General features: G+C 47.0%; 1 protein-coding gene and 1 long non-coding RNA gene across 3 annotated transcripts in view; one reads left to right on the forward strand and one right to left on the reverse strand.

The window, feature by feature from the left end:
* Window positions 1–5,810: 5,810 nt before the first annotated feature.
* On the reverse strand, window positions 5,811–8,532 carry LOC110547378 (uncharacterized). The gene is made up of 3 exons (XR_002476352.2): window positions 8,094–8,532; window positions 7,551–7,630; window positions 5,811–7,180 (listed from the first exon to the last, which is right to left on the reverse strand). It is a non-coding gene; the product is annotated as an uncharacterized LOC110547378 (long non-coding RNA).
* Window positions 8,533–8,633: 101 nt separating this feature from the next.
* Window positions 8,634–26,965, forward strand: part of Rragd (Ras related GTP binding D) — a 31,670-nt gene continuing 13,338 nt past the window's right edge. For both annotated transcript variants that reach the window (XM_021634856.2, XM_021634857.2), the window contains exons 1-4: window positions 8,634–8,924; window positions 18,357–18,652; window positions 25,797–25,996; window positions 26,785–26,899. In XM_021634856.2, coding sequence (XP_021490531.1) covers window positions 8,780–8,924; window positions 18,357–18,652; window positions 25,797–25,996; window positions 26,785–26,899 — 756 coding nt within the window. In that variant the 5' untranslated portion in view covers window positions 8,634–8,779. The remainder of the gene's footprint in view (window positions 8,925–18,356; window positions 18,653–25,796; window positions 25,997–26,784; window positions 26,900–26,965) is intronic.

Here is a 26,965-nt window from a genome sequence, read left to right on the forward strand (position 1 = left end):
AAAAAAAGAAACAAAAACCCAACCATAAATCCCTCACAGGTGTACCCGAGGAACCCTACCACTTGTGTACCCTGACACTTAGGTTTTAGTTAAGTATAATTTTTTGAAAATTATTTTTTAAAAATTTGTGTGCGTTGGTGTTTTGCCTGCATGTATGTTTGTGTGAGATCCCCCGAAGTGCACGTAGAGACAACCATGAACGGTTATGTGGGAGCTGAGAATTGAACTTGGATTCTCCGGAAGTGCTCTGTCCCATCTCTTCAGCCCCTGGGTTTTAGTTAATTCTAGATGTAGTAAAGATGACAGCCAAGAATAGTCACCACAGGCATCTTTTAGGGCCTCCGTCCCTGGGGCTTTCAGGCAGGATAGCACAAAATTTCTTTTCATGGTGGCTCATAGCAGCCGCCTCTTCTGGCTCAGTGTCAGAAGCTACACAATATCTTTGTCAATTCTACCCCGTTCTACTAGGGTAAAATTCAAATTCTACTAGGTCCAAATTCAAGAAGAGGACGAAGAAGACAAAATCGCATTTGCAAAAGAGCAAGTGGGGCAGGATGGATGTTCCCAGCCATCTTTGGAACAATGTATCTAAGGAGCTGTTACTAAGCAAGCTACGCTTGTTGCCCCTTTAAAAACTCTGCAGTGCTTCTAGTGGTGCTTAGAATAACAACTAAACTACCTCAGCGGAGGAGACTGAGGTGCCTTGTGCCTGCTGCGCTCTTCTTCAGTCTCCGCTGACCCTTGGTTCCCTCTAACACTCAGCCCTGGGCCCTTCTTGGTTTTTCTAACTGCGGCTGAACTCTTGGCTAGCACTCTCCACCCTGATTTTCACTTTGTTTTTTTAAAGCTTCTCCAAGTGAACTCCAGTGTCATCTTCTCAGGAAGGCCTTCTCAGGCTACCCTGTCTTAAATTGGGTCCTTCCTTTATCACCTGTGAACCTTAACTGCCTCCACCTGCAGGGCTTTGGGATTGCCGTGGCTGGAGGGACCAGAGAACAAAGAAATACAGACACACTGTATACTAAAACACTGGAATCAGGTAGGCAGCTCACTCTGATGGAGACAAACCACCAGCAGCAGTAAAATTAAGTATGGACTTTTCTATGTCCATTCTGGCTCCCAGAATGTAAAATGAATAAATAAAAATTAAAATAAAAAATAACTGAAATTTAAAAAGAAAAACCTCTGGCCTTTAAAATTTAGACTACCAACGCTTATTGGAGAAATGGCTCAGCAGTTAACAACCCTGGTTTGATTCCCAGCATATCCAGCATACATATATATACATATATACACACACACACACATAGAGCACATATATATGTATATCCTTAGGCACCAGGCATTTGCACAATGCACATACATACATGAAAGGCAAAACAAACAAACAAACAAAAAACAAAACAAAAAAAAAAACCTCACATCCATAAAGTAAAGGTAAATAACTATAAAAAAAAATTAGGATTTCAAGCTGGGCAGTGATGGCACACATCTTTAATCCCAGCACTCAGCATTCAGGAGGCCTAAGCAGGAGGACCTCTTCGAATTTCAGGCCACCCTGGTCTATAGAGTGAGTCTATAGGACAGAATTACATAGAGAGACCCTGTCTCAAAACAAAACGAAACAAAACAAAACAGAAAGAAGAAAATAGGATTTCAAGCAAAAGTAGTTTTAGATTTAAACTTTTAGTTTAGCATCTAGAATATAGCCATATAAACTGGAAAGGCTACTAACTAACTTGTTTATTTATGTTCCTAATAAAAGGAATGTTAATAATCAACATTTTTTATATACAAGAAGTGTTCTATCTTTGGTTGGTGTTTGAATAAGAATGGCCCCCATAGGCTTATTTGTTTGAATACTCTATATTGCCTAGTAGCTTAATCACAGGTAATGTTAAAAGCAGATTCCAAGAAATATACGATCCTTCAGACTGTTTTTAACCGATTTTAGCCCTAATTTTTAATATACAGAATGAAAGAGGTAATCAACCTTATTACAGTATTTTTCTCTGAAGCAAAAGCAGTATGTTCATCAAGCGCCTAAGTCTATGGTTTCCGAATTCAGCAGCCCCGCCTGGTGCCCTTCCATTTCCTCCTGCGGGCTCTCGGCCGGCCTTTGTGGTCAGGGGGTGCCAGACACCGAGTCCTAAGAGAGGATCCTGTAAGAGCAGTTTTCATTCTTCAAGGGGCAGGTGTGTAGCGCCTTCGAGCTACGAACATTGAGCTGTCTCCTAATTGCTTTCTTTCTGCATTAGTCTTACAATCCCGGCCTGCTCTCCTCATGCACTCCCCAAAGGGAAGGTCCTGACACCTTACTTTTTCCATTATGCCATACCATCCTAGTTCTTTCAGTGTATGCTCCTGTATGTGGCAGAGGGGGACCACGCCAGTCTAACTTAGCGGAATCTGCTCCTCACGGGGAACCCCAGCTGGCTAGCATCCTGTAGGTCACGTGCCCAGGGAAGACCTGCTAGGCGCTAGTCTTTACTCATTAACTGAACCCTTGCCTTCACCTGTCGAGGCTCAGACTCTGGGTCTGGGCCCAATGTTTCTCTAGACGCCTGTTTTTATCCTTGGGACCAGGTGTAAGCGCCTAAGAGTTTCGGAACCACGAATCTTTAACTTCTCTATTCTTGGTGCAAACAGGGGGCCACAATGGGGATTCTGGTGTAGGGGTAGACAGAGTTATCATGCTATATGGTTCCACAGTGGCAGAGATTTTTCCCCCAAAGATTTATTTTGTTTAGAGAGGCTGCCATTGTATACATCCATACCCTCTACTAAAGCCCATATAAAATTTCCCAAACGGAAATGGTGTAAGGAAACTACCACAACACATAGTGAAAAATCATCAAAGAGGAAAGTAAAAGTGTAAGATGCAAGTCGTTTGCTCTGAATAATGACACGGAGACCTTCCTATTTATTAAAAGTTTCAGGTGCTACTCAGCTATTCTAACACGGGCCTCGCCTACTTCCTGTCACGTGGCCCGATACCTGCCACGTTTAGTCTGGCTCTGGCAACTGCTTCTTCATCTGTGTTCAGAGGTCAGCTCTCTCTCTGGTCCCCATCTAGGACCCTCTCGATGGGCTGGGAAATCCCGCCTCATTTTCTCCAGCCCAGCTATTGGCTGTTCAGATCTTTATTTGATCAATCAGAAGGTGATGGAGAACAATGTTTACAACCAAGAAAGGGGATGCCTGGTAATAAGGACAAGGCCGAAGTCTGCCCGCCACCGGATCTCTGGGTACAGAGGAAGGAACCCGGCGCCAGTTCTTGTCTTCTTTCCTTTTCAGTAGAGAGGCTGCAGCATGACGTTTAGCTGTGTCCCTTAGATAGTGACTCAGTGCACACAGGGGCTGTCCTGAGTCCCCGGATAGTTCTGCCGTCCATTCCCGGTGTTCCATAGATGAGATGTTTGACCTCAGTTCTCTTGCCTTTCAAGTGGGGAAGAATATTTCGGAGTTCACACTGTTGTGGAACAGTGTCTTTATTCATACAAAATTTTAATGGGAAGTAGATAGTGCTCACCCTTCCCAATGCCACAAAAACATACGTAAAAAGTTAAGAGGCTTTCCTAGAGTGGAGAGTCAGTTAAAATAAGAATTTAGTAGTCGATTTTATACCTGAAAATCTGTAGGAAGGCCTAGTGGACAGAGCTTACAAGAAGTTATTTTTTTATTTATTTCCCCAAAATGCTGGAGAATGAACCCAGGGTCGTGTGACTGCTAGCCAAGTGTACCACCACTGAGCTAGCTCCCTGGTTGGGTGTTTTGTTTGAGACAGCATATGGTGTGTAGCCAAGGCTGGCCTGGAACTCAAATCCTCCTGCCTTCCTCTCTGGAGTGTGGGGCATACAGCCACGGATCACTCACGCAGCGCATTGTCCTTTCTCGTTAGCTCAGGTCTACCTCTGCCATTTCCGGGGACTTACAGTGAGTAGAAAATTTGGTGTTTGTCACTTCATGGAAGTTTTTGTGAAAAAAACTGTAGGACTATGTAGAAAGCTCATCATATTTCCTCCTCATTCTACATCCTCCTTAACTCCCTCTCCATTTACTGAGCATCTATCAACCTGCCATAGTTTCTTAAAACAGCAAAAACCATGGGTAGCCCAGAGACTGCTGCAGGGCATGGCTGTTATGCCCCGCCCTCCAGCTAGGGGCGGGGCTTCTCTCCCAGAGGCTCTTCACTATATAACCAGATATCTTGGTCCCCTCTTTTCCCCACCTTTTCTTCCCCCTTCCTCGATGCTCCCAGTAAACCTGCATTTATATAATATAGCTTTGTTTCTCCATTAGCTCATTCTGTTTTATTTAGTCAATCTCAGACATTCCTTTTTTTTCTTCTTGGTTTTGCGAGACAGGGTTTCTGTGTAGGGTTTCCGGCTGGGACCTGGACCTAGATTTGTAAACCAGACTGGCCTTGAACTCATGTAGATCTGCCTGCCTCTGCCTCCCAACTGCTGGAACTAAAGACATGTGCCACCATTGATTTTCTCTTAATCTTTATGCTTAAACTCAGTACTCAAGACTGGGCTCAGGGAGGCATGACTTTGGTCCCAGCACTCAGGAGACAGAGGCAGGACAACCTGCTCTACACTGAGAGTTCCAAGTCAGCCAGTACTACAGTGAGACCTTGTTTCAACAAACACACCAACAAGCAAGCAAACAATCAAACCTCAACAATAAACAAAACAAAACTGTTGTTGGGTATTCAGAGAAGACTGCTCAGACGTGGGGTTAAGTCACTAGACAGTCTTTTTAGGTGTCCGGGACTCCACTGGGTGTTCAGAATACCAGTGAAGCACTGAGCCTTTCTCACAGTGAGCTTTTAAGCACAAAAGCCATGTCCGGGGTTGACATACTTCAGTTAACAAGAACAACTAGGCAGAAGCAGAACTACAGAAGCCAAAAAGCAAGATTAGTGACTAGTGGAGGAAAATAAGAAAGAAAAAAAGAAAAAGAAAAGGCAAGAACATGACTGCTCCTAAGTATTACGGAGTTTATTGTAGGTAAAAGGGAGGGCATAGCCAGAGGCAGAGACATCTGGGAGATAGCAGAGTAGACATGATCCTGAGCCAGGCCATGGGAAGGGGGGGGGGAATGGGAAAGCCAGGAGATCTAGAGGCCAGGGGGGTAAAAGGTAAAAGATAGAAGGAACAGCATAACCAAAACGGCTGGATTATATAGGGAAGAGCCACTGGAGGAAGGGCAAGCCCAGCCCACACCCTGGACTGGAGAAGTTTAGGGGCAAGGTGTGCACAGGTAGGGACTGAAGGATGCTGGGAGAATCTGGCAGCCAGGATCCACTTTGCTATGTTACTGAGCTTCTTAGTTACCTGTTTGTTTTGGATTAAGACCCAACAAGAACATTTAGAGACTTTCCTAGAACTATAGACTTTGGCCTTTGCTTGTGCTTGGCAGGTAGTACTAAGTGCTGAGTTCTACTGCCTGAATGGTACTTCCACTGTGGAGTCAGTTGTGCTAAGGTCACATCTTTACTCTGGGCAGATCTGTGAGCCTGAGGCCAACCTGATTTAGATAGCAGGTTAGAGCTGTGTAGAGAGACTCTGATCCTGACTGCCCCCAGAAAGGATGAAAATAACCCTACTTCATATTGGCTAGTCGTGAAATTTCTCGATGCTTTAAAGCCATGATCTTGGCTTGGCCTGAGAGGAAGTCCCTAAAAGATTAGAGGAGGTGTTGTACTTAAAAATAAGTATTGGGCTATAAACTTTCTTATTAGCCCTACGATTATCACGGCAGTACTATTTAACCCGCTATCACAAATGAGACACAGACACCTGTTAGATTTATAATTGCCTTCTTTACCTTGGGCTGGGCGGATATTTCACTTACACACAGTCTCAGAAACCTCACCATCCATCTCCCAGCCCCCAACCAACACCATCTGCCTTAATCCTCCTCAGCTGGACTACCTTCCATCCATAATCCCATGGTTTCCATCTGAGCCTTTTCACGCCATTACTAGAGTCCTTTCTCAGCCCATGTGGTGTATTTTCCAGACTAACCAATCCTGGCATCCTCCTCCTTCCTCTCTGTCCTTCCTGTGATTTCTCATGGGATTCTCCAAAGCCCTGGGACTTTAGCCACGCCCACCCATTCTGCCCAGCCCAGGTATAGGCTGTTTACTTGGTCAATCAGGTAAGAATCAGGCAGGTTTACACAGAGGGCCAGTAATTAGTATCAGACCAACCTCCAACACCCTGTCTTGAAAAAAAGACAACATTGAAACCAAATCTGATCCTCCTGACTGTACTTCCAGATCACAACTGGGGCCAACCATAGGCTGGGTATTTATGCAGTCCATTAAACCTTAGGCTTCCTGCATGCCCCAGATTAACAGAACAAGTCTGAGGTGAAGTCGTCTCAGAGAAAGAACCGCAATGCAACGAAGAAGGCGTGCCTCTTGTGCTATCTCTGCCCCTCCACCTTCTGTAGGCATGCTGTCGTTATTCCCTTTTGACCTCATTTTAGATTTATTCATTTATTTAGTGCGGCGCTGAGATTGGTGCCAGGGTTTCCAGTTACTAGGCAAGCATAGCACCGCACCACACTATATTTTCTTTTTTTGTTTTGTTTTTTCGAGAAAGGGTGTCTGTAGCCTTGGCTGTCCTGAAAAAAAGAAAAGAAAACCTGAGATGGATAAGACAGTTTAAGCCGGGCATGGTGTCCTGTGATCCCAGCATTCAGGAAGAGGTCGGCGGTTCTCTGCGGTTGAGGCCAGCCTGGTTCTGTCTTTGAGGGGGAGGGAGGCATGTGAGTGGTCTGAATCTAAGTTGTTGTTGGCAGCCCTCTTCTGATGTCCTAACGACCTCTCGGAGGCTTGAAATGGGCCAGCTCGGAGGCCTCCCGATACTAGCAAGCCCGGTCTGGGAGAGCTGCGAATCTTTACAGCTACTCTGGGGAAGCAGCCTGTTTCCTCCCCACAGCTTCCTTCTCCGATACCGAGATTCATAGTGGCCTTGCTGCTGCACACAGTGTCTGCCAGGGCGCTGGAGAGCAGGCCACTCTGAGCCACAAAGCCCGCTCTCTTCTCTAGAGGAAGGAAAATCTGAGAAGGGAGTTCTGGGAGCACATGGGAATCTTTTTCTCGGTTACTGCAGACCAACTCCGTGGCGAAGGTGTTCTGATGAGGTTCCGAATAGGCGGCTTCCTGTGGGGAAGAGCGAGGAGAACCTGTTTCAGCGGTTCTGCCTTCCCTGTTCACCCTCCGTCCTCCACTTGGTTTCACTCTCCCTTTCCAAATGGTTTCTGGTTGTGTTGGACCAATGGCAGGCGTTTCCAGGAAAGTGCACCGAGATAGCGGAGAGGCTCGGGCCCTCCTCTGTTATCTGCTTGGCAGGAGTGCCTGCGGCAGCCGCCACCTGACTGAACTTAAGGCCTCGCTTCCTCCAGCTGGAGGCGGTGTGAGCGTCCCACCTGAAAATCCTTGTCTCTCCCACATTCTGCCTACACCTCTGCAAGACGTTTCTTCGCCTAAATTACGACTTTCTGAGTTTAACATCTTTGGTCACAGAACCGACCTTGATCACGCAGCCACGCGGAGTTGCACTGCGTCCCCTTCAGGAAGCTAGGGCCTTTCCTGTCCAGAGCAGCCACCCACCTAGAAGAAACCGAGGACATGAGTCATGGTTGGTAACCCTATTCCTACCCAGATTTATCCAAGGCCCCTAGTAAGCCGGGCCGCGGGCCTCCGGGCTGAGCTGCCTCTCTCCGCCCCATCGGCTGCGCCGAGCGCGGGCACCTGCAGGATCCGGATCGCCTGGCTGGACCGCTGCGTGCTGCTTGTGTGTGCAACTGAAGGAAGTTCGTGCACGTGACTTATTCCTCCCCGCTCTGTCTCCCTTCTCCCTCTCTCTCTAGAAAGGGTGGGTACACTGTGTCCCGCGGTGAGAAGCCTGCGGAGGAGGAGGGCACCTCCTCATCCCACATCGCTGCCGTTCTAATCGGCGAGCTGCCCCTCGCCTCCCACAAAAGGCACGAGACGTTTACGCGGGACCACAGCAGCGAGGCACAAGCAGTTAGGAAAAAAAAAAAAAAAAAAAAGGCCCTAGAGCGTTACCCACCTGAGTCCCTCCCGAGGGCTGCAGAGGAACGATCTAGCGTAGGATGTCTGTAATCGCGAGCTGTGTGGTTTCTTTGGGAACATGTGCAGGAGGTTTTGGAGTCTTCCTGGGGGAAGTCCTTTGGGCAGAGAGGCAACTGCTGCAAAGTCCCCTGCCACCGTGCCTTTCCCGGAGCTGGGGACTCCAGGGCCCGAGGCTGCGGGGCGGGGGTGGAGGCCGGGGGCGCTGTGGTCCCGGCGAGGGCTCGCCTCGGGGCACGCTCACGCCCCGGCGTGCGGCGGCCCCGGAGGGCGGCGGGTGTGCGCGCCGGGCCAGCCGCGCTCCGGGGGGGAGACCGCGTGTGTGTGTGTGTGTGTGTGTGTGTGGCCCGGGCGGGCGCTCCGCCAAGCAAGCGGTGGCTGCGGCGGGCGGGCGGGCGCGCGCCCGGCGGTGCGTGCGTGCGTGTGTGAGTCTCTGTGTGTGTGTGTGTGTGTGTGTGTGTGTGACAGGCGTCAGGTGACTTGGGTCACGCAGTCGCTCCCTCGCGCTCCCGGGGAGAACTGCCGCGCTCCGGCTGGCTCCTCGGGCCGCGGCGGGGAGGGGCTGCGCGCCGCTGCCGCCCCCTGTGCGCGCCGGGCCGGGCCGGGGGTGGGGGGCGCTGCAGGCGGCTCGACCCACGCGGGACCTCGGGGGCGAGCGTGGGCGCGATGAGCCAGGTGCTGGGCAAGCCGCAGCCGCCGGGCGAGGACGGCGGCGACGACGAGGAGGAGGATGAGCTGGTGGGGCTGGCGGGCTACGAGGACGGGCCCGGGTCCTCGGACGCCGAGCTGGACAGCGGGCCGGAGGAGGGAGGTGAGCGGCCGCCGCGCACGCCCGGGAGCCCCGCGCGCGGGCGGGCGGGCGGGCGGGGTGGGGGTGGCGCGGGGCCCGGCCGCGGTGGGGGAGGGGCGGCGGCGGGAGCGGCTCAGATGCCGAGCTAAAAGAGGCAGCGGGCGGCGGCGTGTCCGCCGGGTCGCCCACAGCTGCGCGTGTCATTCTTCCCCGCCGCGGCCGTGGAGCCGGGGCGGGGACCGCAGGCTGCATCTCCAGCCCACGCGGGAGTGGGCGCGGGGCGAGCCGTCCCTGCCCACCCAAGCCGACTGCTTCTTGCTGCAGGAGCCGAAGGGATTAGCCCTTCGGATGGGGTTGCCTGCATTTCGTTCCCGGGACACGAAGTTCAGCTTGGGACTCCAGAATGGTTCTCATTTCTTTAAAATTTAAAAAAAAAAAAAAAAAAAAAAAAATCCCACAAAAGCAGAAGGTCACTTTAAAAGGTCAGTTGAATGGGGCTCGGTGTAGGTTGTAAACATCTCACTGGAAGGACTAACCCTTCAGTGTGTCACGCTGAAGACGCTGAGCAATTTGCAAGTACCCGTGACAGGAGTTTTAATAACTTATTGGGAATCCACTGAACTTTAAATTCTCTTACAAAGCCTTTCTCGGAAGGCAGTTTTGATTGTGCATCTGGCAAGTACTACAGAAAATCAAAAAGTTAACCAAGCCGTGAGCCTGGCAGATGAGAAACAGCTTCTGAGCAGCTTCTCCCTGGCTGCTTTTCTCCCCCGGAGAGGACAGGTGCTAATCCACTCCGTTGTTTAAAGTGTCGTGAGCCTGTTCGAGACACCCTTCTACACTAATCCTTAATTGGTCCCACCGGGGATCACTCAGCCACGTTTTTTGTTTTTTAAATTAAGTCGCTCAGTCAGCTTACTATTTTTTAAATAGCATTTATTAGATCCTCTTAGAGAAAGGTCTGAATGGCGATGTATTTGCAAGGTATTTGAAAAGGTGTTTGCACAATAGTTCCCTATTGTGTGTAGCTTAGACAGAAAGGGAAGACCGAGTTTTAGAGGAGACTGCTAGTAATTTGATACTGTCCTGGGGGCCAGAGAGTTTGCCGGGAAGGGACGGACCTGTTTATTTTCCTGCAGTCTTTATTGGAATTTGACTAGGCAGATTTTGAAGTGAAAAATTAGTAAAGCCTTGCCTGAGGGGAAGAATTCCTGAAACAAAGGCTTTTCCGGTGCCCAGAACGGGAGGCTCCCAGCTCTAAATGTAAAGGCAAACCAGCCTGCAGCTATGTTTTGATGACTTCAGTATCCCCCTTAAACTCCCTCCCCCCCATCCCCCGAGTTCCTGGGATCTGGCGGGATCCTGGAATCTTGCTATAAAAGGATTACAGTACGATCACGTGGTGAGAAGCGTGCACGTGAATTTCTGCCCTGGCAAACACTGCCAAAGCCTGGCTTTGCTCAGCTCTGTTTTGCACAGGTGGTCTGCTCCTTTCTCGGATTTTGAACCCTTACCTTTTGGTGTCTGTTGTTCCCTAGCTTCAGTTTGGAGGTTTAGTTAGGCCTTGAAGCAGAATCTGAGTGAGAAAAATCTGCCTTCACAGCCAGCACTTCCTGCCACTGACCCCATCCTAGGAGCGGGGACTTGGAGAGGGGAAGCCAAGAATTTAGACTTCCTGCTCTGTCTCCTTCTGAAAGCTGGTTGGTTTTGTTTTGTTTCAAGGTTGTGTCTGTGTGTGTGTGTTCGTGCCTGTGTGCTGTAGAAGAGGGTGCTCAGAAGAGGGTGTCAGGATCTGGAACTGGAGTTACAGGAGGTTGCGACACCCAACCATAGGGGTTCCAGAAGAATGAACTGTCCATTTTTCTAGTACAGACTCTCATTTAGATTTTGGTTAAAAAAAATGCATTTGCTCTCACGTTTAAGAGGTAGAGGTGTGAAAAACAGGGGACTTCTTAAATCTGAGAAAAGATGGAGATGACATGGACAACAAACGTACTATTGAACTCTTCTCCCTTCCCCCTTCCTAACAGACAGTACCTGTGTTTAAGGGAGGTCCGGGATTTTACACACTAGGATCAGTAAACGCTGGTGCTGGGAGTCTGGGAGTGGGAGGTCGGACTGACTAGCACTATTAAGGCAGTTTGTCAGGAGCTGTGCAAGAGCATGCAGACTGAAGATGGAGCGTACAGGTTGCACTGCCTGTGTGACCGAAGGAGGCCCCTGGTTTTATGAGTTTTACCACGTGTGGTAAGCTTGAAAATGTAGTGCAGGTAAGGTGAGGCTTGGATGCTGTCTCCTTTGGCTCCTGCTCCATGTTTTATTCCTGAACAGCAGGAGTGTTTTCAAGTGGCTTAGTTCTGATAAGGCCTGACTTAGGTCCTTAACCCTTCTCTCCTTGTAGTTAATGACAGTTGGCAAGATTTATCTTCAAATGCAGCTCCGGAGAGGGAACAATGGCTAAACCATTAAAGATAATTAAACAGGGGTAGAGGTGTGGGAGAGCGGGTAGAGTGCTTGCCAGGCAGGCATAACGATGTGAATTCACATTTCCTGTCCTGTAATCTCAGCCCTGGGGAGGGAAGACAGGACCCCTGAAGCTTCCAACCAGCCTACACAAGCTGTCAGGCTGCGGGTAAAGATCCTTCGGCAGAATAAGGCGGGTAGAACACACACGTGTGTAACACCAGCACATACACACACACCACCAAGCCAGGTACCACAGAGCTGGCAGTGCCCTGGGCCCTGGCTTCAATCTCATCACCCCATGTAAACCCCTAATTGTGCCAGAAATAATGATCGCTTTTCGACACCTAGACTTTAAATTTGCTGAAGTAAACTACTGTGCTTTAAAAACTGACAAGGACAAAATGAAAAGATATCCCCATTATCTGCTCCACCATCATTTAGTCAGAAAGTAAAAGGTTTTCCCTAACGTCCCTAACTTTTAGGGGAAACTTGATGAAGCTAGCTGTGCCCAACAATCTACCTGAATCTGGTCTTTTGTTTTCACGGTGGTCCATGCCCCTTGGACTCCGGGGAAGTGACAGTTTGGATCGTTACTATAGTAGGGTGAGCTGGTAGTCCTCCCTGAAAGGTAGACAGCTGCTGAATCTGCCAAGCCCCACCTACTTGGTATTAATAAACTGGGTGTGGTGACTCGGAAGACTGGAGCACAGGGATGACAGTTCAAGGCCTGGGATACACCCGATGGCGCAGTTTGATTAGATATCGATATATTTTATTGTTAGACTCAACGTATGGTAGTGTATTGGAAAGGCAGGGGAGCATGAACAGGTTCCACGTGAGCGATGGGCTCTGAGTGTAGAAGCGTGCCTGGTCTTTCAGACATTTCCACGTCTGTCCCAGGTGTCACTAGCCTCAGTCCTGTGGCTGTAGAGAACAGTTTCTGCTTCTAAGTTATCTCTTTCTTGTTTCTGACCCCTTTATTCTCTTGGTGTCTTTTGTCCACTGGGATATAGATGCACAGTATTGCATCAGGCTTCAAGTAGATTGTGAGGATCCAAACTCGTGGTCCCAGCCTTTTACCCCTTTAAAAATTAAGAAAAAAGAATTCTGTCTTTTCTACCAAACCTTACCAAGTTCCTTGGTGGCAATGGCTCACCCTATAGGCTTTTCACTCCTGGATTGTGTCTAAGAAGCTGGTTTGATTCTCTTATAGATTTCTGAGAAGGATTGCCACTTGTTTCTCAGTGTGTAAAAAAGGTTTATATAATTTCTAGGAACACTTCCTCCTTATAGGAATCACTGGTAAATCACAGCACACTAGAGAAGCATATATAAATTCAGTCATGCTTTCTTAAAACAACAGTTCCCTGTTTGTTTGTTTTTTTTAAATGAAAATCCCAACTGTTTAATTTTACCGATCAGTGAAGACTCAGGAGCTTTCCTGAGTGCTGGGGTTACAGGCCACACCCCACTTTTTCATGGGGGTTGCATCTTTGAGTCGTAACCTGTGCCACCCATCCTTAATAAACTAAGTAAAAGAGCCAATTAAAAAAAAAGGCAGAAAATGGTGTGTTCCATGTGGCCATGATGTGAAGAGGGACAAAGATCCAGCAGAGCCCCCAAGCCTGTCTTTTCTGGGTCCTGATTAAAATTTAAATAAAGGTTCAAGGATGTGCACGTGTGAGCAGTCCTGCCCACCATTGAGCACCCATCATTGTCTGGATTTTGGTCCCATCCTGTAAAGTGTTACAATTGTGTGAAATCTTGAGTTTCCCCTCTGGCTGGTACCCTTTCTTTCTACTAGCATGAGCCTGGGGAAGTTCCCGTTTCTTCGGGTCCATTGTTTGATTGTTTGAGTTGCCTGATCATCAGACTGGCGGACACAAGTGTATCTTCCTGTCTGCCAGGCCTGTTAAAAGTTCAGAGGGTCAGATTTGGGTCCTCACACTTGCACTGACTGCCTCCTCAGCCCCTAGAGAAGCGTCTGAGCCCTCCACACAGACCCTTCCCTGAGAGCCTTATTTCTGGAGGGAACTTCCTGAAATGTGAATGTGACTATGTTAATCTCTTGTCTCCTGGAAGTTGTAAATGCTAAACTCCCAGCACTGACTTGGTGAGGGAGCCTATGCTGTCATACAGAACAGCTCTCCGCTCTCCCTAAATAGAATGTTCTAACATAGAAACGTTTTATAATAACAGAACAAAGAGTTACAGATGAAGACATTTTATAAATACATTGTCAGGGACTTCAGAGAGAAGGGGAAATCTTCTGTAGGCCTCAGATGCTAGCTGATGACATTCCTAGGTTTTGGATTGGAGGAAGCTAGTAGTAGGTGAAACTGATACATTCCACAAGGTTTTTATTATCAGTCACACAAGTGGGGCAAGGGACGGCTGGTTAGGGGCCTAAAACGATAGTCCAGGAAAAGGTGTAATTAGGCTCTGGTTTCTCTATGTAGCCTTGGCTGTCCTGGACTCACTTTGTAGACCAGCCTGGCCTCGAACTCAGAGAAATATGCCTGCCTCTGCCTCCTGAATGCTGGGACTAAGGGCCACAGCGTCTGGTTTGTGATTAGGCTCTGGACTGCAGCATTCTAATCTCTCTACCTCATGGCAGCTCTAACCAGTCAGTCTTTGCAGACACAGCTTCTTTCCAAGAATTCTCATTCACACCGTTAGAGCTTTGTCAACTAATTCAGAGGTATTTACTGAATGGCTCCTACATATTGTATGTATCCTGAGTGAGACAGACAGCACACAAGGAAACCAACAGATGCGCAAAGTAAAACGATTGTGTAGTGAGGACTATTTAAAAACCCAGGTTCTGGATGGGAAATGATGGGGTACAGTTTAGGTCAGAGAAGGTGATGGTGTGGCAGGACTCAGTGAGGAGCAAAAGCCCGAGGAGGAAGCTGTCTAGGTAGAGAAGAGGTGAGGCAGGAGGCTTCAGGGCTCTTCCAGGAGGCCTGAGTGGCTGGGAGGGAAGGATTGCCAGGTGTGGCTGAGAGTAGTGAGAGAGAGGAGATAGCATGGGGCCTCTCTTGTCTTCTGGACACATCATCCTGGCCTTCCATCCCTCTAACTTGCTCAGGTCTCTGCCTGGAACAGCCTTTCTCTCCACAATCCCTCTCCCCTCCACACTTCCTCTTTAAGGCTTTGAACGTTTGGGTACTCAAGCATTGCTCCTGTGCCTTTCTCAGGTGCCTGTGCCTCTCTGTTGACAGTGATGGAGCTCTGTGTATCTGCAGCCTGCCTCGTATTGGGGAGCATTCAGGGCATGGAATAAGAGCAGTATGCTTATACATATCTCATCCCACGTCAGCAACAGCCTCCAAGCCCTCTGCCACTTCTTAGAGTTCTCTGTGGAGCAGCCTGTCTGTTCTTCCCGTGGCTAGCCTTCAGTGTCCTGTATAGAGCGCCTGCCAGCCTCCATTTATCCCAGCAGTCTACACTGTCCCACTGGGCAGGCTCAGGATACGCTGGTGGAGAGCCCTTCTCTAGGAGGCTGAGTCCAGGCGCCCTCTCTAGTGTTGTGGAGATGGGGAGCTGTTTAGGGGAAGTCAGAGCTGCATTCTGTGGGCACCTGAAAGGGATTTGAACCCAGGAACCCCCATACTATATATATTTATACACATATATATAATGTGTGTGTATATATACACACATACATACTTGTGTTCTCTCCTCCATGCCATTCAGGCTCTAGGAGTTTCTTTTTTTAAATTATTATTAATTACACTTTATTCACTTTGTATCCTCCCCATAAGCCCCTCCCTCCTCCCATCCCGATCCCACCCTCCCTCTCCCTTTTTCAAGCATGCCCCTCCCCAAGTCCGCTGGTAGGGGAGGTCCTCCTTTCCTTCCTTCTGATCTTAGTCTATGAAATCTCATCAGGAGTGCCTGCATTGTCATCTTCTGTGGCCTGGTAAGGCTGCTTCCCCTCAGGGGGAGGTGATCAAAGAGCTGGCCAGTCAGATTATGTCAGAGGCAGTTCCTCTTCCGTTACTACGTAACCCACTTGGATACTGAACTGTCATGTGCTACATCTGTGCAGGGGTTCTAGGTTATCTCCATGCCTGGTACTTGGTTGGAGTATGAGTCTCTGGGAAGTTCCCTGTGTTCAAATTTTCTGGTTCTGTTGCTCTCCTTGTGTGGTTCCCGTCCTTTCCAGCTCTTACTGTTTCCCACTTCTTACATAAGATTCCATGCACTCTGCCCAATAGTTGGCCATAAGTTTCAGCATCTGTTTTGATAGTCTGCAGGGCAGAGGCTTTCGGAGGCCCTCTGTGGCAGTTTCTTAAGCAGATTTTTGGGCAGAAAGGGTTGGTAGGAGTGCTTGCCGAACAAGCAGGAAGCCCTGGTGGCAGGTCCATCTATGGGAGAATTTCAGGGTGAGAACTTTATCCTCATGTCCTGGCATCTTGTCCATTGCAAATGCTGAACCAAACACAAACAGTTCCCAGTATTTTACCTGCACTGCCAAGACTGTGTAGCCAGATGGCAGGTGTGTGGTCTTTGGGAAGGTGAAAGAAGGCATGAGCATCCTCGAAGCCATGGGTCCCGAAACAAGACACAGCAAGAAGTTCGCTGTTGCCGACTGGACAACTCTTAATTCCTTCTGATTCTAGCTCCTGTGGCTAGAATCAGGAGCGCACCCCCACCCCATTTGCTCTTAATACCCCCATAACCTCTGCTTTCACTAAAGTTACTTGGGTTCCGTATTTTCCTCTTTTCCATTGAAGCCTACCTGGATTGCATTATGATTATAAATAAAAACTAAACACAAACTGTGAAGGAGGAATAGTGTGAGGATTGGTGGAGGAGGGAGGATTTGTCTGCAGTGCCTTTCTGATGTAAAAGAAACTGGATCTACTAGGCGCCTTTAATGCCAGCACTTTGGACTCAAAGTCCAGGTAGACCTCTGAGTTTGAGGCCAGCCTGGTCTGCAGAGGGAGTTCCAGGACAGCCAGGGCTACACTGAGAAACACTTTTGAAAAACCAAGAAAAAGAGAAATAAAACAGGATCGTTAGCCAGTGTGGACAATATGAGGCCTTGTCTCAGAAACACAAAAGGCAGCAGGGGCTTGGTTTGCGATTCAGTGATCTGCCTGCCTCTGCCCCCAAGTGTTGGCATTAAAGGGGTTCTCCACCACACTTGGCTTGTTCTCTCTAAAGAGACCTTTACCAGCTAACAGTCACCTCCCGTGTTTCTTTCTCTCCGGCTCCTTGCAACCACTAACCTTTCTGTCTTTGTAGAGTTGTCTAATTGTTGCATTTGGTGAAATTATATGCTTCGTAATCATTGTTTCTGTCTACTTTGTACAGTGTGATGTTTTTTTAAAGTTTATCCTTACTGTAGCTTGAATCAGCATTCCAGTCCTTTTTCATGGCTCATTAATATTAATAAATATGTCACATTCTATGTATTCATTTATGGATTGATGGACACTAAGTTGTATCTACTTTAGGCTATTATGAATGATCATTCATGTGCAGGTTTTTTGGGGGCATTTTTGGAGGGAGGAGTTGATGTTATTGAGATGGGGTCTCACAGCCAGGCTTGGTGGCACACACCTTTAATCTCAGCACTCAGGAGGACCTCTGCATTCGAGGCCAGCCTGGTCTACATGATGAGTTCCAGGACAGCCAGAACTACAGAGTGAGACTCTGTCTCAGAGTCCATATGTGACAATTTAAGTATTTGGTGTTTGTTATCAATTCAGCAATTAGAGAAGCTGAAAAGAGAGAGGGTCTCACTATGTAGTTCTTTCTGGCCTTGAATTCACAAGAGATCTGCCTGTCTCTGCTTCCTGAGTGCTGAGATTAAAGGTGTGTACCATTAAGTCTAGTTGTAAATGTTTTGTTGTTGTGTTTTGTTTGGTTTGGTTTTTGTTTTTTAGTATATTCCTACCAGAGAGTCATACTGTAGCTCCACATTTAAGCTTTGGAGGAAGTTTCCATTTTACATTTTCAAGAGCAGTTTCTCCGTCTTTTTCCAACACTTACTACTTTTTATCAAGCTCCTTTCTGATGGTTTACTGTGTTTCTGCAGAGGCTGATGGTGTGGGGCATCTATTCATATGCTTATCAGATGATAATGATATTTTGATGTATGTGTATCTTCTTTGGAGAGACATTTAGATCCTTGGCCTCCTTTTCCCTTGGGTTATTTTACTGGACAATTTAGTTCTTCATACAGTGCAGATACTAGAGTCTTGTCACATGATGGCTTACAGATGCTTTCTTCCATTATGGTAGTTGTTTCTTCGTGTTTTTTTTTTTTAATTAAAAAATAAAATAGTTGTTTTAGCCAGTGGTGGTGCATGCCTTTAATCTCAGTACTTGGGAGGCAGAGGCAGGAAGATCTCTGTGAGTTCAAGCCCATCCTGGTGTACTGAGTGAGTTCCAGGGCAGCCAAGGCCACACAGAGAAACCCTTTCTGGAAAAACCAAAAGAAGTAAGGAAGGAAGAAAAGAAAGACACAGGCAGGCAAACACTGAGCTCTCTCCAGCCATATTTAATTTAAATATTGATAACTGTCAATGGCTACCTTAACACTTCACTCAGCTGAAGTGGGCAGGCCTATGAGAGGTGGGAATCTCATGAGCTGTGATCTGTGCCTGTGTTCTAGGCTTTGAGGCCCATGGGAACACTAGCCAGTAGGTTACCAGTCCACCTCATTATTGTACAGACACTGTGATGGCCATATGGAAGAGGGCATGGATGAAGACCCGAATTGTCTTTCAGGCAGTACTTTTCGTGTTCCAGAGTCCCTGCTTGAGATGCCGAGCCGTGCGCTGGCATGAATGAAGGAGTTAGGGTAGTTTGCAGGGTTCTTCTGTCCCCGTGCTGTCCTCCTCATGAATGGTGGTGGAGGTGACACTGTTTGGAAGAGTAGTATCTGAGAATAGACCAGTGAGGGGGAGGGGAACCTCCCAGTTAGCTGCTGTGAATAACTCACCTTGTCCTGTTCCATGGTTTCTCCAGTGCTGGACTTCAGCGACCCCTTCAGCACTGAGGTGAAGCCCAGAATCCTGCTCATGGGCCTCAGGCGGAGCGGCAAGTCGTCCATACAGAAAGTTGTCTTTCACAAAATGTCCCCAAGTGAGACACTGTTCCTGGAGAGCACCAACAAGATCTGCAGGGAGGATGTCTCCAACAGCTCCTTTGTCAACTTCCAGATCTGGGACTTCCCGGGACAGATCGACTTTTTTGACCCTACGTTCGACTATGAGATGATCTTTCGGGGAACAGGAGCACTGATCTTTGTCATCGACTCCCAGGTATATAGGGTCTCACCACAGGCAGCACCTGCCTCCCCAGTACACTGGCAGTGGGTTTTGTTTTGTTTTGTTTTTTTTAAGTGTGTGTGTGTGTGTGTGTGTGTGTGTGTGTGTGTCAGAGGGTATCTCTCCAGAGTCTGCACCTTGTGCTCAGGTCTGAGCCAAACATCTTTACCCGTTGAGTTATCATGCTGGCCCAGTGGTTTAGGCTTTTTAAATCTTCAGTATGCCTTACTATCAAACAAGGATTTCCTAGCGCCCTCAGCTGTTGCAGCAGAGAAAAGGCTCCTGTCCAGTCATAGCCCAAGTACCCGTACTGTAGGTTAGGTCCCAGAAGATTTGTGGAATGACAGATTGGCCGCAACAACAGTTTGCTTAGGTTACATCTTATAATGTTTTCTTTCTAAGCAGATACAGCTGTAAGTGAAAGTTTTTCTTCTTCATGTGTATGGGTGTTTTGCCTGTGTGTTGGTGGTTTTTCCTCCTGGCCCCGAGCTCCTAGAATAATGACTCATGAGTGAGACTTTATATGTTATAAATACCTAGGCCATATAGATATAGCTAGACTCTTCTCTGACTGGCTCATAACTTAAAATAACCCATTTTTACTAATCTGCATTCTGCCACGTGGCTGGTTACCTCTGCTCAGGTACCATACACTTGCCCTCACATCTCGCCAGCTGAATCTCCCATGCCTGCCTGTATCCCAGAATCCTTTCTGCCTGCCAGATGTCCCACCTCCTATTTCCTGCCTCAGCTATAGGCCATCAGATTTTTATTGACAGGTGATGCATCCATACAAACATAAGAGATTCCTTCTACATGTACATCTGTGAACAACTTGTATACCTGGTACATTCAGAGGACAGAAGAGGACATTGGCTCCCCTAGAGCTGGAGTTATAGACAGTTGTAAGCTGCTATGTAGGTACTGGGACTTGAACCTGGGTCCTCTGAAAGAGCAACCAATGCTCCTAAACCACTGAGCCATCTCTCTAGCCCTTGAATTAATTTATTATTAGTAGTATGTGCTCGATCACTATTACTATTTTATGTATTTTGTTGATAACATTAAAATGTGAGGTAGGTATCTCCTAGGAAGATGGGTATTTGATGTTTTTTCCACAGGTCACTTTTGTTATTTTGCTCTTCTACTGAGAAATGTTTGCATAGATAAGGTGGGGATACAGGGCAAGTTTTGTCACGGCATTTACTTAAGAATTTAATTAAAATCCTTCCAAGTTATGTCTCCTACATTGCCTAATTATCTGTCATAAAGTATTATTTTTAATTGTTTACTAATTGGTAACTCCCCAGCCAGGAGTTGTTCTCTTCATCCTTTATGACTGGGGCCTAGATGCAGTGGGAAGAGGAGGAAGGGAGATCAGGCTGACTACAGTGAGGAGGGCTTGTGGGATCGGGGCCATAAAAGTACCTGAGACTGGTATAGGCTCGAGGTTTCCCCAGGCCTAAAGGGAGCAGGTTCTCCAGGGAATGCCAGACCCAGGCTAGCGTGGGGATTCAGAGACTTCCCTCAAGTGAACTGCCCTGGGCGCCCAGTCGGGCTTCCAGGGTAAATGTAATACTTCAGTAACATCTTTAGCAAAGCATCAGCTCCAGGAGGCTGCACTGTGTGGTTGACTCTGAGAGCAGGGGAAGTCTGTGGAGGGAGAGACACCTGACATGTGGTAGGTTTGTCTGGGTCCACTCAAGCTTGTGCATAGACCCTTTGCATGCCTGGGGCTGTTGAAAGCCACTTCCCTGATCCTTCCCCTTGTACAGATGTGTTTTCTGGTCTTTCTCCCTTGCCCTCCTGTCTGCCTGCACCATAAATCAGGGACTTGGGCCCAGGGAAGTTGCCAGTGTGTGCATAGTAAGGGCAGGGAACTGTGTTTTCCAGACTCATCCCATGCTTACCCAGTAGCTGCCTGTGTGTAAGTAGATTCCAACCAGAGCTGCAGATCATTTCAGGGTGATGGCTTAGTAAATCCTCAGACACCACGCTGTGCTTTGTAGCAGCTCCAGTGCAAATCTGTCTGAGGCATTTACGGTATGGCTGTGATTTAGCTCCAAATAGGTATAGTTATTTATTTTTGCTTTTTATTATTTTATTTTTAGTCACGTGTACATGTGTCTCAGGGTGTGGGTCTGTGCATATGAGGACAGATTCTTGCAGCAGCCAGAGACGTTTACTCTCCTGGAAGCAGAGTTGTAGGGGCTTGTGAGTTGCCTCCTGTAGGTGCTGGTCCTGTGAAAGCAGCAGGTGCTCTTAACAACCCAGCCTTCTTTCTAGCCCAGAGCAGCTTATTTTCAGAAACGCAATTGTATCTAAACATAAGAGTAGGCTTTTAGGTTAGGCTAGTAAATGTGTTTTTGCTTTTTCTTTGTTGGTTGTTCTTTTAGTTTACTGCAGGTCACAGGAAAGAAAAAAATTTGAGAAAGATCCTCCTTTTCCTTTCTTTCCTTCTCTCTTTCTTCTTCCCTCCTTTTTGACTCTTTCCCTGCCTTTTTTATCTTTGAGACAGGGTCTTGGGCTGTTGCTCAGGCTGTCCTAGAAGTCATAGCCAGGCTGGACTTGAACTCACAGCAGCCATCCCACCATAGCCTCTTAGAGCATCTTGCTTTCTCCCCACTCCTGAGACCAGATGCCATACCCAGGCTGGGAAGGCCGGCACTGTAGGATGGAGCAGAGACAGGGAGCTTGCTGGGCTTTGCTAGCTGTCACCATAGCTCCAGACTCGGCAAGAGACTCTGTCACAAAATCAGAGTGATGGCACAAGAGTGTATGCACACATGCATGAGTGTGTGCACATACACTGCACACACATACAGCGGATTCACACATGGAAGGAAAGAGAGAAAGAAAGAAAGAAAGAAAGAGAAGAAAGAAAGAGAAGAAAGACACATAGACAGACATAATGGTGGGAAAGCATCTGTAATCTTCTGTTCTGGTAATTATGGTACTTGTGGTGAACCCAGAGCCTTGTGTATGCTAGGCAAGTGCTCTGCCACAGTGCCACTCTCTTGAGCCTTTACAGTTGTTTTTGTGAGATAAAGGCTCACTAAATTGACCAGGCTGGCTGCAAACTTGTGATCTTGTACCTTGCCTGGCTGGATAGCTAGGATCACAGGCTTGTATTATTGTACTGCACATTTTCTTCCTTTTAGTGGTATTTGTTGTTTTTAGGGTCATTTAAGGAAAGTATGGATACTCTGCCAAGGAACCACTCTCCCAGCCCCTCTCATTTATTTATTTATTTATTTATTTATTTATTTATTTATTTATTTATGGTTATGTGTGTGTATGTGTACATGAATGCAGGTGACCAAAGGAGGTCAAAGAGGATGCCAGGTCCCCTGGTTCTGAAGTTACAGGTGGTGATGAGCTGCCCCATTGGGTGATGGGAATCGAACCTGAGTCCTCTGCAGGAGCAGTATATGCTCTAACTGCTGAGCCATCTCTGCAGCCTCCTCCAGTGGCTCATTTTCAGTCATTAAGGCTATAAACAATTTCATCTGTTAGTGGAAGCCAAGTGTGGTGCACACCTTTAATCACAACACTGGGGAGGCAGAGGCAGGTGGATCTCTTGTGAGTTTGAGGCCAGCCTGATCTACAAAGGGAGTTTGTTCTAGGACAGCCAGAGCTACTACACAAAGAAACACTGTCTTGTAAAAACCATAAACAAACAAACAAATAAATAAGTGGAAAGAAAGAAGACAATATAAGCCCAACCTGTTTGAGACATAATTCCCCTGCAATAGAATGTACTCCTTTTAAGTATACACTTTGTTACAAATTTGTCTCCCATAACCACTGCACACAAAGACAGGAATCTTCCCCCTCAGAGGCATCCTGGGGCGGTGCCTCCAGTGTGCAGACCCAGGCAACCACAGGTGTGGTTCTTATCCTGCGGGTTATCCCCTTTCTAGACCTTGATGTATGTGCTGGGAGCTACTGGGTAGTGCCTGCAGTGATTGCAGTGCTCAGCCCCTAGCCTGCTCCCTGCTGTGCTCCTTTGTTAAGCACTGTTCAGAACAGGAGGACAGGAAAGGACTCCTTGTTATTTTTGTCTCTTAGCTTCCAGTTCCTATGTTTAATATCTTAACGCATTTACAGACTAAGGCTTCATTCTTACTTGATGAAGTCTGGAGAATAAACAAATGCAAAATACAAATTGCATCCCACAGAAACAAACAACCCTCATTGTTTGCTATCTGGACTTTGTGTATTTTCCAGGTTTAGAGTCATAACAGAGGTAGGGATAATTGGGTAGATGTTAAAAAGTCCTTTAGAGTCCTTCCTACAGATGTCACTCTTTCGCTGTGTGTGTGTGTGTGTGTGTGTGTGTGTGTGTGTGTGTATGTTGTTGTTTGAAACGAGATCTCACTGTGTAGTTTTGATTGTCCTGGGACTCATTCTGTGACCTGGAACTCACAGAGATTCACCTGTCTCTGTCTTCCAAGTGCTGGGATTAAAGGCATGTGCTTGCCCGTCCTTCCTTCCTCCCTCCCTTCCTTCCTTCCTTCCTTCCTTCCTCCCTTCCTCCCTTCCTTCTTTTCTTCTTTTCTTCCTTTGTATATGAGTAATCTGCCTTAACATACACACCAAAGAGACCATCAGATCCCATAACAGATGGTTGTGAGCCACTGTGTGGTTGCTGGGACTTGAACTCAGGACCTCTGGAAGAGCATCCAGGGCTCTTAACCTCTGAGCCATCTCTCCAGCCCCCTTATTTATTTATTTTTAACTAAAATTTTTTTTCTATAAAAATAAAACCTGTCTACACCTTTCAAATTAGGAGTAATACAGAGATCTGAGTAACCAGATGTTCTGACAGTCTGCCTGAAGCAGAAGGCAGTGCACACCGGCTCATGGACTTCACACCTGTGGCCTCCCAGCAGCCTTTGGGGCAAGCTGTATGTTATTGAGACTTATCCTGTACTGACAGGTCATTGAACATGTTTGCAATTTCCATCAATAGGTCATACATGTGACATGTGATTGGCCATCAATAAAGCAAAATTTCAGAATGAGTCTCCCAGGCATAATCCTGAATGAAAAAGACATATATGCAGCTTGATTTCATATGTATATATATTTGTTTATTCAGGGCACATGCTGTAATGAAGGAGGTCAGAGGTCAGCCTGACGGGGTCATTCCTTTCCTTAACATATGGACTTGGGCTTGAAGGGATCTTGATGTTTCTATAGTTCTTGTTTTTAAGACCAGCTTTGCAAAGTTTTAATAAAAGAAAGGCTTTCTGGTTCACTCTTCCTTGGTCTGTTCTGGTGTACTAATCATATCGCACGGGCCAGCAATTGCCGCTATGCGTGTTGTGTAGAATTTCCAGCCTGGTGTGCCTGATTCGGTATTAGGGCTGCTGTAGAGAGGGACATCAGCTTTGGCCCAAACAGCACAGTGTTCTATTTCAGACGTCCTCAGAGCTGGGTGCCAGCGTCCTCTGCCCTGGCTGCTTGTAGCCCAGCACGGGCTTTCCTTTGTACAGAAGTTGGAGCCTACAGTTGATCATCTCAAAGACTTTTATCTTGGCTGCCATCATGTTCCTGCCTTATGTATGGGATGGCCCCAAACAAGAGTAACTCCAGTATGTTGTTTCTCTAAACATGGGTTTTTTTTGTTTTGTTTTGTTTTGTTTTTGTTTTAAGATAGGGTTTCTCTGTGTTGCCTTGGCTGTTCTTGGCTTGCTTTGTAAACCTAGACCAGGCTGGCCTCAGACTCACAGATGCCCGCCTGCTTCTGTTTCCTGAGTGCTGGGATTAAATGCATGGGCCACCATGCCCGTCTTCTCTTAACTTTTTAAACAGTGTAAATGCTGTTGGAATACATGTGTTGATTGCAGTGCAGAGGGACCAGTGTGATAGGTGTGCTCATCTGGCACTTACTGGGGCTGTGGGGAAGAGGACAGAGGGGCTTTGATATTGATCACTCAGCGTATTTTCTTTTTCTTCCTCTCTTTTTGTTTGTTTGTTTTTTGAGACAGGGCTTCTCTTCTGTGTAGCCCTGGCTGTCCTGGAACTCACCCTGTAGAACAGGTGGCCTTGAACTCAGAGGTATTCGCCTGCCTCTACCTTCCCAGACATTGTTATTAAAGTCATGTGCCACCATTGCTTGGCATCTTTTTCATATTTAAAAGATATGTATTTTTTTAATTTTTAAAAATAATTTATTCATTTTTATGTATATGAGTGCTCTATCTGCATGTATATCTACATGGCATTAGATCCCAGTATGGATGGTTGTGAGCTACCATGTGGTTGCTGGGAATTGAACTCAGGACCTTTGGAAGAACAGACAAGCCCAAGATCTTTCTGTTTTTAAATAGCATTGGCACTCAAACCCAGAGTCCCATGAATACTAGTCAAAGGCTACCACTGAGCTACATCCCCAGAGCTATTTTTTTTTCACTTGTTTGTTTTGAGATAGAATTTAAAAGAATATCCCAGGTTGGCCTGTAATTCACAGCAATCTTCCTGCCTTGGTCTTCCCACCACTAGGATTATAAGTGTAAGCCACAATTCTTGATGCTGATAGTTTGATTTCTAAACAGATATATGCACAGGTGTTTATTATTTTATTATATAGAGGTAAGAAGGAGAAGAAAATAGTATTGTGGTGCTCTAGACCAGGAGTCTCAAACTCCCTGTGCAGGGCCAGAGGTGGAGGCTCTATCCCCGAGGAAGACTCCACACCACAGGGTGGCACGCCAGTGTGGCACCACACAACCCCGGAGAGCAGACAGACAAGCATGGCCAGCTGACTTAGTTACGAAAGCCAGCAGGAGGGCTGCAGCCAGGTTTGCTCACTTGGATCAGTCCCCATCCTAGTCCCTAGGAGTCCTAGGAAGCCGGGAGGCATCATGTCCCAGGGAGGACCTAGGTGTTGGTCTAGTTTCTTTTCCTGGAATTCCAGCTCTTAGGTTTATGGCTATCAGCAGCCTACACTATGACTACACAAACCAGCTGTATTTTCTTAGCTTCTCGTCTCTGGGTTAACAAACTTAGGTTTGTGCCCTTAAAGTCTGTGAGGTGAGAATTTTTTTGTGAGATTAGAGCTATGTGTTCCAAGGTTGCGTGTGTATGGAAGGTTCTGGAAACAAAGCTGAAGGCATGAACTCTGTTCTAGGATGACTATATGGAAGCGCTGGCCAGGCTCCACCTCACAGTGACCAGAGCCTACAAGGTGAATACTGATATAAACTTCGAGGTGTTTATTCATAAAGTGGATGGTCTGTCAGATGATCACAAAATTGAAACCCAAAGAGATATTCACCAGAGGGCAAATGATGACCTTGCGGATGCTGGATTAGAAAAAATTCACCTGAGGTAAGAGCCGCTACTCCTTGGGGTCCGGGTGCTAAGAAAGGTTGGAGCAAGTGTGCTTGGGTTTTGTCACCAAGGTTGGCTAGGTGTGGGCTGGCTGGGCATGGCGACATGGATGGTAATTTACTTGTTTACTTGTTTACCTGTTTTGTGCTCGGATGTGGTCAGAGAGGTTTTGCGCTTGCTAAATGCTCACTTTTGGTGAAAGTAGTGTTTGTTTTACTTTTGTAGCCAACAAGTTGTCAAAAGCTAAACTTCTCACCTCATCTGAAAACCACAGTAAAATCCATGACTCTAACCCAGGATGCTAACTGGTGCTAAATAATAGTTTTTGCTAATGGGATGGTATTTATAACCACAAACAGACAAGGCTTAAAATGGTTAGGATAGGAGCTCAGGGGAAAGTTTCTTTCATCTCTTTTGTGGAGTAGATAGTGCATGCATCATTGGTTTTGCAAACTGGAAGAAGAAAAAAGATATGCTTCAGTATCAATGATTTAAAAGCTACTAATTGTGCAGTAGAGGTTTGCATAGAGATGGCAAGGACAGAGCCTCCTGCCGCATGAAAGGGCACTCACATGTACAAGGATGGCCAAACTCTGAAGCTTGCTGGGCAGGGAGAATGGGCGCGGTTCTGTCACGAGGGAGGGAGGAGGCTGCCTGCCAGTCATGAAATCTGAAGAGGCTAGTGCTTGTGTGTTAAAATTGTACAGATTACTAGTGTTGGTGACAGAGCCTAAGGCAACTGCTCAGAGGGAGCCTGGCAAAACGCTTGTTGCCTTCTCTTTCAGCTTTTATCTGACAAGCATATATGATCATTCAATCTTTGAAGCCTTTAGTAAAGTGGTTCAGAAACTGATCCCACAGCTCCCAACACTGGAGAATCTGCTAAACATCTTCATCTCGGTAAGCAGTTTGTGTTCCAAACTCGAGGAATTTGAGAGCAACCTGGCAAGGGTAAAATGTAATTTT

This window comes from Meriones unguiculatus, chromosome 20 (genome assembly GCF_030254825.1).
Source record: "Meriones unguiculatus strain TT.TT164.6M chromosome 20, Bangor_MerUng_6.1, whole genome shotgun sequence".
Lineage (NCBI taxonomy): Eukaryota > Metazoa > Chordata > Mammalia > Rodentia > Muridae > Meriones > Meriones unguiculatus.